At 45.7% G+C, this 20,726-nt stretch overlaps 1 protein-coding gene across 6 annotated transcripts in view; it reads right to left on the reverse strand.

Moving 5' to 3' along the window:
* XYLB (xylulokinase) overlaps positions 1-19,619 on the reverse strand; it is a 71,149-nt gene extending 51,530 nt beyond the window's left edge. For 2 of the 6 annotated variants that reach the window (XR_009214549.1, XM_032162048.2), the window contains exons 1-5: positions 19,478-19,592; positions 17,780-17,862; positions 5,086-5,155; positions 2,462-2,542; positions 197-283 (exon numbers count right to left, since the gene is read on the reverse strand). Coding sequence is in view for 5 of the 6 variants with exons in the window: in XM_032162048.2 (XP_032017939.1) it covers positions 197-283; positions 2,462-2,542; positions 5,086-5,155; positions 17,780-17,862; positions 19,478-19,534 (378 nt within the window). In the remaining variant the exon portion in view is untranslated. Of the gene's footprint in view, positions 1-196; positions 284-2,461; positions 2,543-5,085; positions 5,156-8,322; positions 9,775-17,779; positions 18,651-19,477 lie in introns of those variants that run through there. The other 4 variants (XM_032162050.2, XM_058442850.1, XM_058442851.1 and 1 more) reach the window with 4 other exon arrangements.
* Positions 19,620-20,726: the final 1,107 nt, after the last annotated feature.

Below are 20,726 nucleotides of genomic sequence, written 5' to 3' on the forward strand. Positions count from 1 at the left end.
GACACATGGGCCAGTCCTTCATGCTATAACTTAGAACTGGCCCAGTGGTGTCTCTCCCCAAAAGCCTGAGGTTGAAAGCTCTTCTGGTGAGGGCACCTGAGCACAGCTGCAACACTGAGATGAGCAGGCTTCAGGACCCACAGGACTTGCGACTCTGCAGAAGTTTCTCACACTCACGCAATGTAGCCACAGTTACCTGCAGCTGCTGGTGTAGCAGGAGGTCTGGTGATAGGCTTGTCAGTGCCTGCTGGGCTCCAACCTTCCAGTATATACTTCCGTGTTGCTGTTGGGAAACCCAAGCACATGTTCACATGACCACACACCAGTGTCACAGCCTCCTGAAGACACAGAAAGACCCCAGACTACATGCCAAAGAACTGGGCTCCACACCTGCCCCTGCCACTTCTTAGTCACAGAGCTCATCACCCTCCTGAGACTTGGTTTCCACTTCAAGAAAATGGGGAAGAACTCTGCCCTGTCTACCCTACAACTTATAGAAAAGCTCCAAGAACTAATTACTGGTCTGGATTTTGATGCCTTTTGTAAAACTGCATTTAAAGACATTGCTCATAATATTACCTGAAATTCATGTATTTATTCACTCACCCCACTCATTCATTCATTCATTCAATGAACATTTATTAAGCATATAGATCATGCCAGGCTTGGAATAGATAAATAGGATACTATCATCCTTATTCTTTAGGCTATTGGAGTTGAGTCGGGGAAAAGGACACAAATGTACAATTATAAAACCCTATGGAGCTGCAGTGACAGGGCTGTGGGAACAGAGGCACCTAACCGACTCGGGTACAGATGGGTGGAAGGGTTGTGAGTATCAGGAAAGGGTCCTAGTGTGTGTTGCATGCAGAGAATCTGCAGGTGAGGGGCGCCAGGCAGGTCCCGGGAAGGGTGGCATTCTAAGCAGTGGGCGTGAGGCTGGGTCAGGGGTGGGTGATGGGCTGAAGACAGAGGGGACAGCCTGAGCACTGAGACCCTGAAACCATGCTCAGGAGGCTGGGGTTTATCTTGGAGGTGGTGGGAACCCTGGATTACCAGGGGGAGTCGTGTAGACAGAGCTGAATGTATGAACGGCTTGTGGGAGTCACGGGGAAGGTAGGCTGGAGGCAGGGAGGCTGCAGTAGAGACCTGGAGAAGAATGACAAGCAGGTAGCGCTGGAGAAGAGATGGTAGAGTCAAGGGTCACAGACAAATCAGTGGGACATGAGGACCCTTGGATGTGGGGTGGGAAGGTGGAGGAGGCAGGGATGACACTTGAGTTGTGCCCTGGGTGGATGGGGAGAATTCCCTGAGAAAGAGAACCCAGAAAGGAGGAGGTCTGAAGGGAGAGAGAACTCAGTCTGAGACATGCTAAGTTTGAGGTATATGTGGGACATCGAGCCATGGGGGTCGGGGAATAGCTAGGAGGGAGATGGGTGTCCAGGCCTGGGATTCAGGACAGAGAAGTGGACAAGATCACCCAGGGAATCTCTGTTGTGTTTAACAAGAACCCAAACAATAAATTCCTGTTAGGTCATGGAGGAAGAAGCATCTTCAGAAAAATAAGTTACATCCTAGTGAGGATTTGAAAATATAGTAATCCAGCGTGGAGAAAAGTGATCCCAGCACAGCTAAGGGACTGGATGAGATGGACTCAGGTCCTGACTCCCACTCCCAGCACTGTGTGATCTTGGGTAAGTGACATCACCTCTCTGTGCCTCATGTAAATATCAATGATAATAACAGAAGCCCAAGCTTTAATAACGTTTACTGCGTATTAATAGGAGGCACTGTGCTATGTACTTACACTCACAATGACCCTATGACAGATGAGAATACAGGGGCACCAGAAAGCCAGATGACGTATCCCAGGTCACTGCCTGTAAATGGCAGAGCCAGGGATCAAACCCAAACAGTATGCCCTGAGTGTGTACCAAGCACTCCACAGCACCACCCTGTAGAATCATAAGGATTAAGTTGGATGACATCTGGAAAGGCCTCAGAGTTATATCTGGCATGCACTAAGTGCTCAGTCAATGTCCTCTGATATCATTATTAATACTCTTCCTTCTACTGAAACTACTGTCATTATTAGGATCATTTTTGACTTTGTTTTTACTTTCAGGAAATAGAAAAGCAATTGTGGTGCCCCCAAGCAGTCATAATAAATTCATGTCAATTGCTTCCTCCATCCCCTTCAGAGGAACTCAGTTCTCTCACCAAGCATCCTATTTTATATAATACTTACTCCTAAGAACTCTCTCAGATCCTTTTGCAACGAGACAAGTTATACAGTCTCCAAAGTAAAATAGTTGTAGGGATTTTTATTCACAGTGAAATTTGTGCAGTGGCTGTCAAGAATGAGCCACTCCCCATCCAAGGGTTGCCACCTCTTCAACACCCACACCATTGCCCAGGACAGTCACCCTCACATGGCAGACAGAGTCTGCTGCAAACGAACCTGGCCTGCCCCGGACAAGGCTAGGACTTGAGAGAAGTCGAAGCCCGAAGCCTTCATCTTCTCCAAGATGATATCCAGTGCCTGAGAAGAAAAACAGAACCCACCATGACTGTACAGAACCACTGAATCAGACACGCAAGCCTCAGAATTGAAACGCAAATGCCTGCCATTACAGCAGAGGACTCTGGGCAGATGATGAAGAAACTCATGACTTGGGATTTGTAAGCACTAGAGTACAGTAATTAAACAAGTAGGCATCAATCAAATAAAAAGGTCAACTATGCTAAAAATATTTTAAATAAATGGAATCATAAACCACCAATCCTCAAATTTTACTTCCCCATTTTTTTTTTCTCCGAGACACGGTCTTGCTCTGGTTCCCAGACTGAAATGGAGTGGCACAATCTCAGCTCACTGCAGCCTCAACCTTCCAGGCCTGTGATCCTTCCATCTCAGCCTCCCAAGTGGCTGCAACTACAGGTGCATGCCATCACTTCACACCTGTAATCCCAGCACTTTTGGAGGCCAAGGCAGGAGGATCACTTGAGCTCAGGAGTTCAAGACCGGTGTGGGCAACATAATGAGATCCCATCTCTACAAAAAATGAAAAATTTAGCTAGGTGTGGCGGCATGAGCCTGTAATCCCAGCTACTCAGGAGGCTGAGGAGGGAGGATACTTGAGCCCAGGAGACTGAGGCTATAGTGAGCCATGATCACACCGCTGCACTCCAGCCTGGGCAACACAGCGAGACTTTGTCTCAAAAACAAACTAACAAAGTAAGGCAGCCAACTTTTGCCTTCTTTTATTTGCATTTTCAACCCACTATATTAGTGATCTGACTTCACAGGGAAGTGAAGAGCAAAGTAGAGAGCTCCCATGAGAGCACAGCATCAGGCCCAGACTCCCTGTGTCCAGGAGCCGGAGGCTGGAGGGACTGGATAGAGATGATGGCCATCTGTTCCAGGCCCCTATTCCAGCCTCCACTGTCTAGTTGGACCCTCCTTTCTAGCAAAACCCAGTGAGTGGGATGGATGGTGGTGCCCAGCAGAGCTTGGCACCACCCTCCTAAGATTTCACGGCAGGAATTAGAGATTCACTCTGACCTGTGTTTTCCTGAGGGCAGAGAAGACTCTCTCACTTTTGCCTGACTCCACCACACCCAGCCTTTGCTGGGAGGGCTTCTTTCAGCCCTGGCTGTGGCTGCCATCTCTATCTGTGCCCATCAAACCTCAGGCAGGGAGTGGGGTGCAGCCAGAGCAGGGGCTGGCAGAGCTACGATCAAGTTTGGTCCTGGAGGCTGTGTCAGATCAGAAATCACCCTGGCCCCACCCCCAAGCCTGGCTCTCACGCACTGCTCACCTCCCCAGGTGAAGGCCTTGGCCTATGAGATGCCCTCGACATCATCACTCAGACCTCCTGACACTGACCATTGCCTCTAACCCCCGACCCTCCTACTCTGCCCCTTGGTCTGGCTCAGCCCCCTCTGAAGTACATTCTAGCCGGTTTGCCTGGATAAAATCCATCCTTTACCCCAATTCTCCAGCGTATGAATCAGGGTTACACCAATAAAAAAGAAATCATACTAGTTATTTTTAACAAAAAGAATTTAATATAGGGAATTGGTTAGATAGGTATTGGAGGACTGGAAAAAGCTTTTGGAAGACACACACTTAGCTGGCCTCCAGTTTCAGGGACTTGGGGACCCTGCAGCATATGATGAGGTAGCCCCTGGTGCTACCATGCCTGTCTGCGCTGTCCACATCCCTGCTCCTGTGTGGCCCCCTAGGTCACCAGTCACTAGATCCTGCTACAGGCATTCTCCTTTCCTGTTGATCCTCAGCAGGCAGGCCTGGCTTGGGATTGATATGAGTCTGAATGGCCAGGCCATAACTTGCCATTCTGAGTGCTTAGGGATCTAAGGGATCTTGGAGGCTGAGCACTAAGACCCTAAGGGCTATGTTTGTACTTCTTTTTCTTTTTTCTTTTTTTTTTTTTTTGAGATGGAGTTTCACTCTTGTTATCCAAGCTGGAGTGCAATGGTGCAATCTCAGCTCACTGCAACCTCCACCTCCCAGGTTCAAGTGATTCTCCTGTCTCAGCCTCCTGAGTAGCTGGGATTACAGGCGTGTGCCACCACGCTTGGCTAATTTTTTGTATTTTTAGTAGAGACAAGGTTTCACCATGTTGGCCAGGCTGGTCTCGAACTCCTGACCTCAGGTGATCCATCTGCCTCAGCCTCCCAAAGTGCTGGGATTACAGGCATGAGCCACCATGCCCAGCCTATGTTTGTATTTCATGGTACACAAGGGAGGCCACAGGGCCTGACTGCCCTGTTTGGAAAATATTTGCTCTGTGGTATTTTAAAGATGGTTAATGGCAGGACTTGCCATCTGCTGTGGCTCCAGTACCTGGAAGTTTTTTGTAAGTCCTTTGAGCCTGGGAGTGTTGACACCAGCTGAGGCTGAGCCTGGTCCCAGAAGCCATGCCAACTCCACTTTCCCATGAGCACCTGATCTCAACAGATGCTCTCATTGGCTGCCACCTTTGGACTTCCTAGCAAATCACCGAGTCTGCCAGTGAGACAGGCTGGGGACAGAAGGAGAAGAGGAATCCCTACGCTTACCTGGACCCACATTAGTACTGGAGAAGTGACCGTCAGCCCATCCTTGTGCACATGAACACCGCCCTGAGTCCTGCAAGAACAACAGAGAATGTAGGCCAGAGCCTCAGGGCAGGCAGACCATTGCAAAGCCAGTAGAAACCCTGTGGTAGATGACTCTGGAAATGTCCAGATGTAGGAGAACCTTTCCAACCCCAAGGGGGAACCGTTGATTGAACAGGCATGAGGGCTGCAAAGATGGAAAGAGAAGACAGGCAAATTGCCCAGAGTGGCCCAGAGGTGGCAATTCTCAGAAAGCACCTTCTAAAGAAACCTTCCAGATAAGAAAGGCTCACCCTGGGGGAGTGCAGGGTGGGATTATAAAATCCCTCTCAAGCCCCATAGGTTTGGAGAGGTAGAGGAGGGGCAGCCACACAGAGATACTGCGTGGGAGGAAAGAGTGTCTCTACTATCACAACAGATCAAGAAGTTCTTGGACTACAGGCTTTGGAAGTTTGACTGGAACCCTCTCCCCACCCTCCTCACCCCTAGAAGACTCTAGTGCAAAGAGCTGATCTGATAAAATCCAACCCTTTTAGCTATGTGTTAAAAAAGAGAAAACCAGGCTCAGAATCCACACCAAGATGCTATTAGATAACCACGTGATCTAGCCATTCAATTCCTAAGTATCCAGCCAAGAGAAATGAAAGACTAAGTCCATAGAAAGATTTGTACACAAATATTCATAGCAGACTTATTCGTAATAATTAACTGGAGTCAACCCAGTGTCCCTAAACAAGTGAACAGATAAATTGTGGTGTATATATGTGATATCATACTACAGAGCAAGAAAAAATATGAACTACTGATATGTACACAATTATAACTTACATAGGAACAGAATAGAAGACGCAAATTCATCTACACTGAGAAAAGGAGATCAGTGGTTGTCTAAGTCTAGTGGGTGCTGGGAACAGGCCTTAAAGAAACTGGCCATAAACAGGATTTCTGCAGCAATGTGACATGTTCCTGATGGCTATGACACTCACACTGGAGGTTGCTGGTTTACCAGAATGAGGGCAAGGAACACCTGGCCCACCCAGGGTAGAAAACCACTCAAGGCATTCCTAAACCACAAACAATGGCATAAGCGATCTGTGCCTTACGGACATGTTCCTGCTGCAGATAATCAGCCAGAGCCTGTTTCTCTGCTCCTCGATAAGAATGCTTTGTTTCCCATAAGGAATGCTTTTAGCTACTCTATAATCTATAGAAACGATGTTTATCACCGGCTTACTGTCAATAAATATGTGGGTAAAACTCTGTTTGTGGCTCTCAGCTCTTAAGGCTTTTAGCCAATTCCCACACTGCACTTTATTTCTGGGTCTTTGTCTTCATTCCTCTAGTGCCAGTGCATTGGAGTCTCCACAACCGAGCTTGTCTCGGTAAGTGGGGAAAAAAGCGATCCTTTGGGGGGGTGATATAAACATTCTGTATCTTGATTGTGGTGGTAGTTTCACAGCTATAGGTCTATATCTGTCAAAATACATTTAATTATACATTTTTAATGGATGGCATTTTTTGTACATAAATTATACTGAATAATATGGATTTTTTTTAAAGATACTACTAGGGAAAAAGAGGAAGAGAGCAACAAAATTTTACTATAGACAGTAAAAGCTCACCAAAAAATGTTGCCTTTACAAAACAGATAAAAACTGTAACCAGACATTCTGCCATGTATTTAACAACTTAAAACTGGCATTTCGGCTGGGCGCGGTGGCTCACACCTATAATCCCAGTGCTTTGGGAGGCCAAGGCAGGCAGATCACCTGAAGTCGGGAATTCAAGACCAACCTGGCCAATATGGTGAAACCCCATCTCTACAAAAATACAAAAATTAGCCAGGCATGGTGGAGGGCATCTGTAATCCCAGCTACTTGGGAGACTAAGGCGGGAGAATTGCTTGAACCCAGGAGGCAGAGGATGCAATGAGCTGAGATCTTGCCATTGCACTCTAGCCTGGGCGTGATAGAGCAAGGCTTTGCCTCAAAAAAAAAAAAAAAAAAACCACACACACACACACACACACACACACACACACACACACAGACACACACAAAACAAAACTGGCATTTCCAGCTAAGAAGGAAGACCAGAGCCACCCTATGCCCCAAAAGCACCAGGCCCAAATGGTTTGACAGAAAAATTATACCAAACCTTTAAATAGCAAATATTTCTAATACTATTTAAATTGTTCTAGAGCACCTGAAAAGATGGAAAATTTTTCCAATTATTTTAGTAAATATAAAATTGATACCAAAACCTAACTAATACTGCACGAAAGCACAAATAGCAAAAGGAAAAAAGTAGGAAAATTAGACTTTATCAAAATTAAAAACATTGCTTCAAAGGATCATCAAGAAAGTGAAAAGACAACCCACAGAATATGACAAAAATTTTGAGATCACATATCTGACAAGGGACTTGTATCCAGAATATATATTAAAAAAAACTTTTACAACTCAATAACAAAAGAGAAATAACAGTTTTTTTTTTAAAAAAAGGGCAAAAGATCTTAATAGACATTTCTCTACAGAAGATATACAAATGGCAAAGATACTCAACATCATTATCATTAGATAAATGCAAATCAAAAGCACAGTGAGATTGCATTTCCCATCCACTAGGATGGCTGCCATCTGTAATTAAAAAGACAGTCAATAATAAATGTTAAGCAAGGATGTAGGCCAGGCACAGTGGCTCACACCTGTAATCCCAGCACTTCGGGAGGCCATGGCAGGCGGATCACAAGGTCAGGAAATCGAGACCATTCTGGCTAACATGGTGAAACCCCGTCTCTACTAAAAATACAAAAAATTAGCTGGGCGTGGTGGCGGGCGCCTGTAGTCCCAGCTACTAGGGAGGCTGAGACAGGAGAATGCCATGAACCCGGGAGGCAGAGCTTGCAGTGAGCCGAGATCATGCCACTGCACTCCAGCCTGGGTGACAGAGTGACACTCCACCTCAAAAAAAAAAAAAAAAAAAAAAAAAAGGATGTAGAGAAACTGGAGGCACCATCTACCACTGGTGGGAACGGAAAATGGTACAGCCACTTTGGAAAACAGTTTGGCAATTCTTCAAAATGTTGAACACGGAGTTACCATGTGACCCAGCAATTCCACTTTTAGGTAATATACCCAATAGAAATGAAAACATATGTACACACAAAAACGTATACATTGTATTAGTTTGCTCAGGTTGCTATAACAAAATACCATAAACTAGATGGTTTAAACAACAGGCATTTATTTTCTCACAGTTCTGGAGGCTAGAAGTCCACAAACAAGGTGCCAGCAAATTCAGTTTCTGGTGAGGGCTCTCTTTCCAGCTTGCAGACAGCTGCCTTCTCACAAGGCCTTTCCTCTGTGCATCTGCGCATGAAGTGGGATAGCACTGGTGTCTCTCCTTCTTATAAGGAAACCAGTCCTATCAAATTAGAGCCCCACCCTTACCACCTCATTTAATCTTAATTATCCACCTAAAGGCCTTACCTCCAAATATACTGTCATGATGAGGGTAGGCTTCCAACATATGAATTCTGGGGGGCCACAATTCAATCCATAACATATGTGGATGTTCAGGGCAGAATAACTCACAATAGCAAAAAAGCAGAACAACTCAAATGTCCATCAGTTGAATGGAAAAACAAACTGTGATATATCAATGCAATGGAATATTACTGAACCACAAAAAGGAATGAAGTACTGACACATGCTATGACGTGGATGAACTTTGAAAACATTATGCCAAGTATCTGGTTCAAGTTGGTATTTGAAATAAACAAAAAGCTATGAAAATTTTTTAAAAAGAAAACATTATGCTAAGTAAAAGAAAGCTGTCACATATTATATATATTCATGTCTATGAAATGTCCAGAATCAGCAAATCCAGAGATAGAGAGTTGATTGTGGTTGCCACTACTGGCAGGAGGGGGACTATACAGTGGATGCTAATTAATACAGGGTTTCCTTTCCAGGTGGTGAAAATATTCTAAGATTACACAGTGGTGATGATGATATGGTACTTTGAATATACTAAAACCATCAAATTGTACATTTAAAGGGTGAATTTTATGGTATGTGAATTACATTTCAATAGAAACAGTATTTTCTCTTTCTTTCTTTCTTTTTTTTTTTTTTTTGAGACAGAGTCTTGCTCTGTCGCCCAGGCTGAAGTGCAGTGGTGTTATCTCGGCTCACTGCAAACTCCGCCTCCCGGGTTCATGCCATTCTCCTGCCTCAGCCTCCCGAGTAGCTGGGACTACAGGTGCCCGCCACCAAGCCCGGCTAAGTTTTTCTATTTTTAGTAGAAATGGGGTTTCACCATCTTAGCCAGGATGGTCTCGATCTCCTGACCTCGTGATCTGCCCGCCTCAGTAATCCCAAAGTGCTAGGATTACAGGCGTAAGCGACCACGCCTGGCCCCAGTATTTTCTTTAAAAAAAGTATATGAGGGAAAAAATTATATTAGTTAATGAAAAACACATTTCTATGGCTTGATACAGCTGAAGTTTCTTTCTCCTCAGGTAAAGCACAATCAGTAGGTGGTGAGGAACATGAGTGGGGAGTGGGGTGTTCTGCTCCATGCAGTCATTCAGGAACCAGGTTGATGGTGGCTCTATCATGTTCCACATGTGCTTCCAAGGTTGCTCTGGATACCCACATCAGCCAGAAAATGGGAGAAAAGTCGGAGAAGGAGGTTTTAATGGACTAGGTCTTTTAGAGGCATGATCACATTTTCTTATATTCCACTGGCTAGAACTCAGTCATATGGTTGAACATAACTACAAGGAAGGCAGGAGAGTACCTAGGAAGAAAGGGAAATGAGTTTGGAAGACAGCTGATAAGTTTCTGCTAGAAACCTCCGTTCCCCAATTACAATAGTAAACGGATAAAAAAGTTAGAAATAAACTTAAAAATAATTATCTACATTGGGTAGTTTTTGCATTGTCACAAACCACTTCAAAACTTAGTGACTCAAAACCATTAAGCTCACAATTCTACTTGCTATCACTGGATGGGGCTCAGCTGGGCTCACTCATACATCTGCAATCAGTTAACGGTAGCTAGAAGGCTCTGCTTCATAGATAGCTAACAGTAGCTAGGGGCTGGCTGGCTCTTAGGTGAAGAAGTTGGGGCAACTAGGCCACATATGTCCAACTCTCCAGCAGTGTAGCCTGAGCTTGTTCATTTGGTGGCTGGGCAGAGTTCCAAGAATGACAGCAGAAGCACGTAAGGCTGCTTGAGGCTTAGGCTTAGAACTGGCACAATGCCACTTCTCCTGTTCTATTGGATAAAGCAAATCAACAGGTAGGGAAACGACTCCTTGATGGGAGGAATTGCAGTCACATTGCAAAGGGTGTGGGTACAGGGATGGGTGGAGTACTGTGGTCATTTTTGCAATCTACCAAAGTCAGCAAAATCCATATGTTAAACATATTAAAACACATGTGAAGTATTCAAAAGAAGACTTGAACAAATGGAAAGTCATAACGTGTGCTTAGACAGGAAGACTTAATCTCAGAAAGTTGTCAATTCTGCCAAGTTAATTTATAAAGATAATATGATCTCAATAAAAATATTAACAACAGGCTGGGTGCGGTGGCTCACGCCTGTAATCCCAGCACCTTGGGAGGCTGAGGTGGGTGGATCACCTGAGGTCAGGAGTTTGAGACCAGCCTGACCAATTATGGGGAAACCCTGTCTCCACTAAAAACACAAAAATTAGCCAAGTGTAGTGGTGTGTGCCTGTAGTCCCAGCTACTCGGGAGGCTGAGACAGGAGAATTGCTTGAACCCGGCAGGTGGAGGTTGCAGTGAGCAGAGAACACACCACTGCATTTCAACCTGGGCTCCAGAGCTAGACTCCATGTCAAAAAAAAAAAAAAAAAATTAACAGTTTGGCTTTCTGGAACCTGAAAAACTGATTCTGAAGTACATATTGAAAAAGAACAAGAATAGCCATGGAAACTCTGGAAAAAAAACGAACAGAGGGGACCAACAATTCTAGATATTAAAACATATTACAGGCCGGGTGCAATCGCTCATGCCTGTAATCACAGCACTTCAGGAGGTCGAGGCAGGCGGATCACCTGAGGTCAGGAGTTAGAGACCAACCTGGCCAACATGGCAAAAACTCGTCTCTACTAAAAATACAAAAATTAGCCAGTGGTGGGTGCCTGTAATCCAAATTACTCAGGAGGCTGAGGCAGAAGAATCACTTGAACCCAGGAGGCAGAGGTTGCAGTGAGCCGAGATCGTGCCACTGCACTCCAGCCTGGGCGACAGAGCGAGACGCCAACTCAAAAGCAAATAAACAAACAAACAAACATATTACAGAGCTGGGATAATTGAAACAATCTGTTACTGGCTTATGAACAGATCTACCAAACCATGGAACAAAAAAAAAGCCCCAAAATGGACCTAAGTGAACGCAGAAAGTAGCACATGATAAGGCTCACATCTCAAATCATGGAGGTAAAGATGGACTTTTTTTTTTTGAGATGGAGTCTCACTTTGTCACCCGGGCTGGAATGCAGTGGCGCAATCTCAGCTCACTACAACCTCTGCCTCCCTGATTCAAGTGATTCTCCTGCCTCAGCCTCCCAAGTAACTGAGACTACAGGCACCCACCACCATGCTCAGCTAATTTTTGTATTTTTAGTACAGACAGGGTTTCACCATGTTAGCCAGGCTGGTCTTGAACTCCTGACCTCAGGTAATCCACCCACCTCAGCCTCTTAAAGGTAAAGATAGACTTCTAAAAACCCGGTTGAGGCTGGGTGTGGTGGTTCACGCCTGTAATCTCAGCACTTTAGGAGGCAGAGGTGGGTGGACTGCTTGAGCCTAGGAGTTCGAGACCAGCCTGGGCAACAGAGTGAGACCCCATCTCCACAAAAAAAATACAAAAAAATTAGCCGGTCATGGTAGGGGCGCACTTGTGGTTCCAGCTACTTGGGAGGCTAAGGAGGGTGGATTGCTTGAGCCCGGAAGGCATAGATCGCAGTGAGCTGAATCACACCACTGCACTCCAGCTTGGGTGACAGCCAGCTCCTGTCTCAAATAAAAAAATTAAATTAAATTAAAACATGGTTGGTGTTACAACAACTGAACAGTCATCTGGGAAAAATTAAAGTTGGATACAAATGTCATACTATGTACCTGGATAAACTCCAAATATTTTTATGTAAGAAAGCTGAAATCTTACAAGAACTAGATAAAAACATAGGTGAGTTCCTTCATAATTTTGGAGTGAGGAAGGCCTTTTAAACTATGACTCAAAATCTAGAAGCAATAAAAGAGACTGGGAAATTCAATGACTTAAATATTTGTGTGTGGCAATAATAGCGACAACTTGGCCAGGTGTGGTGGCTCACGCCTGTAATCTCAGCACTTTGGGAGGCGGGCAGATCACGAGGTTGGGAGATCAAGACCATCCTGGCTAACATGGTGAAACCCCGTCTCTACTAAAAATACAAAAAATTAGCTGGGCGTGGTGGTGGGCACCTGTAGTCCCAGCTACTCGGGAGGCTGAGGTAGGAGAATGGCGTGAACTCAGGAGGCGGAGCTTGCAGTGAGCCGAGATCATGCCACTGTACTCCAGCCTGGGCGACAGAGCGAGACTCCATCTCAAAAAAACAACAAAAAAAAGCAACAACCCACAGCAAGTCAAAAATCAAACAAAATCTGGGAAACATATTTGCAATTCATTCAACAACAAAGACGGAATTCCTCCAATATACGAAAAGCTCCTAGAAATTATAAGAAATGGATAACCAATCCAAGACATGATAAGAAATAGATAGCTAATCCAACAGAAAAATGGGCGAAGGACATTAAAAACAACTTCACAGAAAAATAAATTCAGGTGGCCCTTCAACGTATGAAAAGATGCTCAACTTCACTCATAAGAGAAATGCAAAGTATATCATTATTCACCTATCATATTAGCAAAGAATCAAAAACTCAATAACCCTCACTGTGCTGGCTAGGCTGTTGGAAAACAGGCCCTGTCATGTGTTAGTGGTAGGATGCAAATCAATATAATCCCTATGGGAGGCAATCTGGCCACATCTCCCAAAATTATAAATCTTTGGACCAGCAATCCCATTCCCAAAAATTTAACTTACAAATAAATTGGCACACATCTGCAATGACATATGTAATGTAATCTACTATATTATTTTTCATTGCAAATAAGTCAATGTCCTCCATTAGGAAATGGTACATCTACACAATGGAATACTACACATCTATAAAAAAGAACACAGAAGTTTTTATGTATTGACATGTAAACACAGCCACATTATTGTGAAGTGAGTAAAGCAAAGTACAGATCAGTGAGTATAGTATGCTTTCTCTTGTATGAAAGGAGGAAAATAAGAATATTCATACCTTCCTATATTTCCATGTAAAAACACTGGAAGGAGCCTGGCGCAGTGGCTCAAGCCTGTAATCCTAGCACTTTGGGAGGCTGAAGCGGGTGGATCGCTTGAGTCCAGGAGTTCAAGACCAGCCTAGGCAATATGGTGATACCCTCTCTCTACCACAAAAGTGCAAAAATTAGCCATGTGTGGTGGCATGTGCCTGTAGTCCCAGCTACACAGGAGGCTGAGGTGGGAGGATCGCTTGAGCCTGGAAGGTGGAGGATGCAATGAGCCAAGATCATACCACTGTACTCCAGTTTGAGGGACAGAGTCACACCTTGTCTAAAAAGTAAAAACAAAAAAAAAACAAAAAAAAAAACTGGAAGGATACACAACAAATTAAAGTCATCTGTAGAGAAGGGATGGAGAGGAGAGATGAGCTCACAGGTGGGATTAAGACTTTTCACTGTTATATGGCCAGACGCAGTGGCTCACGCCTGTAATCCCAGCACTTTGGGAGGCCGAGGTGGGCGGATCATGAGGTCAAGAGATCGAGACCGTCCTGGCTAACATGGTGAAACCCCGTCTCTACTAAAAATACAAAAAATTAGCTGGGCGTGGTGGCAGGCACCTGCAGTCCCAGCTACTCGGGAGGCTGAGGCAGGAGAATGGCGTGAACCTGGGAGGCGGAGCTTTCAGTGAGCTGAGATCGTGCCACTGCACTCTAGCCTGGGCAACAGAGCCAGACTCCGTCTCAAAAAAAAAAAAAGACTTTTCACTGTATACTGTTCATTTGAGTTACATATTAAGTGCAATGTAAAGCCTGTTAACAATATAAAATATTTTTTATTAAAATCACCACTTTGGAAGAGAATTCCTTAAGAAGTTAAACATATACCTGCCATATAACTCAGCAACTGTACTCCTGGTATGTCATTTCCAAGAGAAATGAAATCATATGTCCACGAAAAGACTTGTATGTGACTCTCATAGCCCTTTGCTTATAACAACAGAAAAGAGAAACAACCCCAATATCCCTCATCAGGTGAAACCAACTGTAGTCCATCCATACAACATCACACAATGAAATACTACTCAGCAATAATAGGAACCAACTATTGCCACATGTAGCAACATGGATGAATCTCAAAACTGTGATGTGAAATTTTAAAGGTTTTAAAAAAGCATACATAATTATGATTCCATCTATAAAAAATTCTAGAAAATATAAACTAGTGATACAAAACACATAAGCGGTTGCCAGTGGGTAGGGGTATTGGGAAGGAGGCATGGCTTGCAAAGAGGCAGGAGGAAATTTTTAGGACATGGAAATACTCATTGTCTTATTTTGGTGATAGTTTCATGAAAGAATACAGATATTAAAGCTTTTAACTGTATACTCCAAATATGCACAGTATTGTACATCAGTTATAACTTAATAAAGTTGTAAAAAAAAACCCACAATGCAATTGAGGTGATGGGGATGGAATGAACTAAATCTATAGGTATCTGGTTTAAAATATCTTGAAAACATAATGGAAAAAAGCAATACCGTATTTTGGTTGTGGACACCTTTTTATAAATGTCCAGTGGAGAGGACTGACTTATTAAATGGAAGAGAGAGTGAGGGAGAGGAAATTTTAAATTTTTGGAAGACTAGAAGTCATATAGGGTATGTTCTCAGACACAGTGAAATTAAACTCGAAATGAATAACAGAAAGCTAGAAAACCTGGAGATTAAACAACACACTTCCATACTTCTTTTTTTTTTTTTTTTTTGAGACAGGGTCTCCCTCTGTTGTCCAGGCTGGAGTGCAGTGGTGTGATCTTGGCTCACCAAAACCTCCCTCTGCAGTTCAAGCAATTCTCCTGCCTCAGCCTCCCAAGTAGCTAGGATGACAGGCATGTAGCATACACGGTGCCTGCCACCATGTCCAGCTAATTTTTTTGTATTTTTAGTAGAAACAGGTTTCACCATGTTGGCCAGGCTGGTCTCAAACTCTGGACCTCAAGTGATCTGCCTGCTTCAGCCTCCCAAAGTGCTGGGATTACAGGTGTGAGCCACCGCACCCAGCCTAAACAACATTCTTCTAAATAACCTATGAGTCAAAGAAGTCTCAAGAGAACTAAAAAATATTTTGAACCAAAAAAAAATGAAACTATAACTTATCAAAATTTATGGGATGCTGCTGAGGCATCCCATAAAAAGCATTTATGCTTACAGAGAAATTTATAGCATTAAATGCATATATTAGAAAAGAAGGTCTTAAATCAATCCTCTAAGCTTCCACTTCAGGAAACTAGAGAAAAAAGAGCAATTTAAACCTAAAGCAAGCAGAAGAAACTAAGTAATAAAAATTAGAGCACAACTTGAAGAAAACAACAAAACCAAAAGTTGAACTTTGAAAAGATCAATACAATTGATAAACCTCTAGCCAGGATAACCAAAGGAAAAAAAGAGAGAAGACAAATTACCAACATCAGAAATGACCAACAGCAAGAGATCATCATTACTGGTCCCAGAGATATCATAAGGAGCATAAAGGAATATTATGAACAACACTATGGCCACACATTTGATGGCTTAGTTAAAAAGACCAATTCCTTGAAACATACCAACTACCAAAAGGCAAACATGCAAGGCCTGCAATAATAAAAAATGTGAGAAAGCAAGATGACTTCTAACCTCGGCTCCAAGGGGCCGCATTAGCTGGGGGCAAAGAGTTGGCAACACAATGTGATGGGTAATGAGAGGTGCATAAAGGGCCAGCTGGGAAGGCTTCAAAGAGGAAGTGTGTCTAAAACAGACAGGGAAGGACACTTTTACCAGGACCTCACGAGGGTGCCTCAAAACCAGCAAGTCCACAGTGTTACGGACTGAATTGTGCCCCCTCTGCCCCCAAAACTCATATGCTGAAATCCTAACCCCGAGGGCCTTGGATTGTGATTATTTGGAGATAGGGCCTTTTAAAAGGCAATTAAGTTACAATGAAGTCATTAGGATGGGCCTTAATCCAGTATGACTCATGTCCTTATAAGAAGATTAGGATACAGATGCACAGACACCAAGCACTCCTGCACCGAGTGACCACCATGTGAAGACACAGCAAGAGAGTGGTCACTTGCAAGCCAAGGAGAAAGGTCCCAGAGGAGACCAATCTTCTCAGCACTTTGATTTTAGACTCCTAACGGCCAGATGTGTGAGAATACAAATTTCCGCTCTTTAACCCACCCAGTCTATGGTACCTTGTTATGGCAGCCCAAGCTGAACTCATGATCTGTCTCTCCAAAACTCATTCTTTCCCACAGTCCGACATGCATTCTGAAGGACAGCCAGAAATCCCACCCTTACATCTCACATTCAATTTTGTAACAGGACCTGTCCATTTTACTACTCAGCTGTCTCCTATCCATTATTTCATACCCGAATGACCTGCAAAAACCTCTTCAATAGTTCCCCACGTCCATTCCAGCAATGCTCCGAATCTGTTCTCCCAATGCCCCCAGAGAGATCTTTTCAAAACAAAAATACAACCTGTCATACCTCACCCATACCCCTACCCCTTATGGCCCTTAGTGGCTGACCATAGCTTTTAGAATAAAGACAAACTCTATACCATGGCCTACGGAGCTCTGACCAGCCTCCACCTCTCTGCTCCCCAGCCTCATTGGCTTTCTTCAATTGCATGAAGGAGTGAACCATGCTCTTTCTTGCCACAGGGCCCTTGCACACGTTGTTCCTTCTGCCTGGAATGCTCTTCCATCACCTGGCCAACTTCCCTTCCATCGCTTGGCTAACTTCACTCACTCTGATCTCTAGCTTAAGCACCACTTCCCTAGAGACGCTCTGGGACTTCCCCTCCCAAGTCTGAGTCACATTCCTTTATAATAAGCACTTGGAGAAGTGAGTTTCTTTCCTTCAGAGGCCTTCTCAGAGTTTATAATGAAACATTCTTTTGGGAGATTCTTTGTTTGATAAGTCTCCACTACTCAGTGGGAAGTTCTGGGAGAGCAAGGACCATTTCTCTTTTTGTTTCACCATCAAGTCCTAGCACCTGGCACACAGTAGGTCTCAACTGATGCTTACTGCATGAATGGATGAATGGAATTGGGAAGAAATGGGGGAGATGGCACTCTAGATATAGGAAAAAAAGATATTTGAAAGGTCTGCCGAGACCACCACTCCTGTATTTGGCAAAGCCTGAACAGTGAGGTCTATGAATACAGAAGTTTGCGGGAGGACCCCAAAACCAACACCCTCATCACACACGCATGCACATCAAGTACATACCCAAATTCTGGAAGATCTCTGTCAAAATGCACACTTTCCTCATAGAAGACATTCAACTCTGCATCAACAGCAACAACCTTTACCTGAAAGGCATTTTAAAAAATGAAGTGTAGAATTTTCCTCAGCTTCTACACTGGTTCACGGGGTACTAACATCACCAGATGAGGCCCCACACCCTAGGAACGGTTCAGCCTAGAGACCTCCTTGAAGGCAGGGCTGCCTCACCGTAATCGTGGGAACAGAGGACTCATCTGGGGTGACACTCAAAGATTTCGTAAAATGAAGAAACTGAGGCTAAGTAGGAACACCCACATGTCTCAAGGAATCTTTGTTCCCCAAATAGCCAAAGCCAAGACCCTCTAGAGGAAGATGTTCACAGATGAGTTGGTTCGTGCACCTGACAAGGAGGCGGGAGAAAGTGCCAGAGAGGAAGGAATGGGAAGCAAGGCATCTCTGGGGATCCATGTCTGCAGGGGCCTGAGACCAGGCAAGGCCATGGGCTATTCTCACAGGCCATGATTGTGGTCCAGAGACATTAATGTCCCACTGAAGCAATCTCCAAGCTTGGGAGTATGACTCCTTTCCTGGACAGATAGGGAAACTGAGGTCTAGCAACGCAACTCGAGTCATCCAGAGTCCCACAGGACTTTCCCCCCAAGGACTGGCCAGAGGCCTGCCTCCCTTGACCCATTCGAGAAGATGGGTTTGACTGCAACTGTGTATATTTCCCAAGTACTTTAAAGGAAAAGGTGCCCTGGTCACCCCATGCCCTCTTTGAAGGCAAATTTTGATTTGCTTGCCTGTTTGCGGGGCGTTGGCAGCAGCACACTGCTCCTCTGGCCAGCAGTCCTGGGTCCACAGACCAGGCAAGCTGGTGTCAACGAAGGGCGGTCACAGAGTAAAGTCCATTTGTACACTATGCATTTCACTTTTTTTTTTTTTTTTTTTTTGAGACAGGGCCCCGTTCTGTCGCCCAGGCTGGAGAGCGGTGGCGCCATCTTAGCTCACTGCAATCTCCACCTCCTGGGCTCAAGCGATCCGCTTCAGCCTCCCGAGAAACTGGGACTATAGGTGTGCGCCACCATGCCCGGCTAATTTTTGTATTTTCTGGTAGAGACCGGGGTTTCTCCATATTGCCCAGGCTGGTCTCGAACTCCTGGGCTCAAGCGATCCACCCGCCTAGGCCTCCCAAAGTGCTGGGATTACAGGCAAGAGCCACCAGGCCTGGCCCATTTCAATTTTTTAAAAAAGGTTTTGGGCTATAATCTGCTTCCAGGTCACTGGTTGTGCATGTGCGCAGGGCTACCCGCCTGTCTGTTCCCCTGCCTTAGAGTAGCTGACTTCCTTCGGATCCCCGTCACTCGGTGCCCATAACTGCGCAGGAACCCGCCGAGTTCTCCGGTCCCTCTGGGCACCGGGGGTCCTGCCGAGGAGCGCCTGCAGTTTCCTGGGGTAGCGGGGTCCAGGCGGGGTCGAGGCCGCATCTTGCGAGCGGGTGGCATTGGCAGGGCATCTCCGGGCGAGGGCGCCGGCGCCCCACGGCCGCGCGCGGGGCAGGGGCGGGGGCCCAGGGAAGCCCGAGAGGTAGGCGCGCCCGCGACCGGGCCCATGTTTTCCCGCGTCCAGGTGACAGCCCGCCCCCTACCCCCACCGTTGCGGAGGAGGCGGCCCCGTGGCCCTGCGGCCAGGCGACTGTACCTGCTGCGTGCTGAAGTCCCAGCCCAGGCAGCAGCGGCGAGGAGCGTGCTCCGCCATGGCCCTAGCGGGTAAGGCTGCGCGTCCGTCAGTCCGTTCGTCCGCCACGCAGCGTGACCGTCGCTGCGCTCCAGCGCCCAGAGACGCAGGGGCCCGCCCCTCGCTCCGCCCGGCCGGACTGTGGACCAGAGTCACGAGGAGGGCTTGCGCTCTGGCGCCGCCTGCGGGGCGACGCGAGCCTGGACCGCGTCCTGTGCAATCGACGGTGCCCCCATGCAGCCCGCTTTCCTTCCAAGGTTACCCCCTCTGGTCCTCCCCATCTTTATCTTCTGTCTTCATGGGCCTTGCCCTGACACAGCCTGGCTTCCCTTAGAGGACGCCTGGGCCAGAGGTTTCAGCTATAAGCCGGCTTGTCTCTCAGAGGGACCCTGCCTGTCCTTCTGGAGGCCCTAGGCCTGCAGTCCTCTGTGGCTGTATCATGGCACTGGAGCAGCTGTCCACCCATGGGGGTGACTCAGGGGCCACAGGGAAATGGGCCCTGGGGTTGGAAGCACTGAGTCCTGACAAGCCCCGTCCAGATCCAGCAAATCTGAGTGGTTCCCAGTGTGTCACATCCCACCTGTGTATTTAAACTCAGAGTTCCTGATGTCTCCACGGGAAGACACTCATTCCTGGAGTCAGTTGGTATTGATGGTCTAATGTGTGCCAGGCGTGGTAAAGGGGAATGAGAACCAAAGTCAGACCCACTCCCTTGATTCATGGAGCTGAGGGAGCTTGTACCACCAGCTACATCCTTCTCGTCCCTAAGACTGACTGCTTTCCAGAATTCCTCCCCAAACCCAGCAAGTGAGAGGCTCCTCCTGCGAACTTCACAGCCCACCAGTGCCCTTCACATGCACTTGCAATGGTCTGTCTCCCTTGCTGAACTTGAGCTGCTTGGAGTCTACATGGGATCCTCTTCATTGCTGGAACAAGAAGGAGCCAACATACTTGTCCTCCAAGACATTCACAGCTTATTGGGGACACAGCCCCTCCAGCAGTCACCACCTGTGACAATAGACAAATACTGGATACTAGCTAGATCAGAAACAATTATGCAACCTGCTGAGCACATTTAATCCTCACAATGATGCTGGTAAGTAGATACTATTATCTCCACTTTTAAAAAATTTTAAATAAAGGTATCTAATCAAATAAAGGTATCTAATCTAATTAAGATTAGATTACTGCATTTTAATCTAATCTTAACTGC

Source organism: Hylobates moloch, unplaced genomic scaffold, assembly GCF_009828535.3.
Source record: "Hylobates moloch isolate HMO894 unplaced genomic scaffold, HMol_V3 SCAFFOLD_8, whole genome shotgun sequence".
NCBI lineage: Eukaryota > Metazoa > Chordata > Mammalia > Primates > Hylobatidae > Hylobates > Hylobates moloch.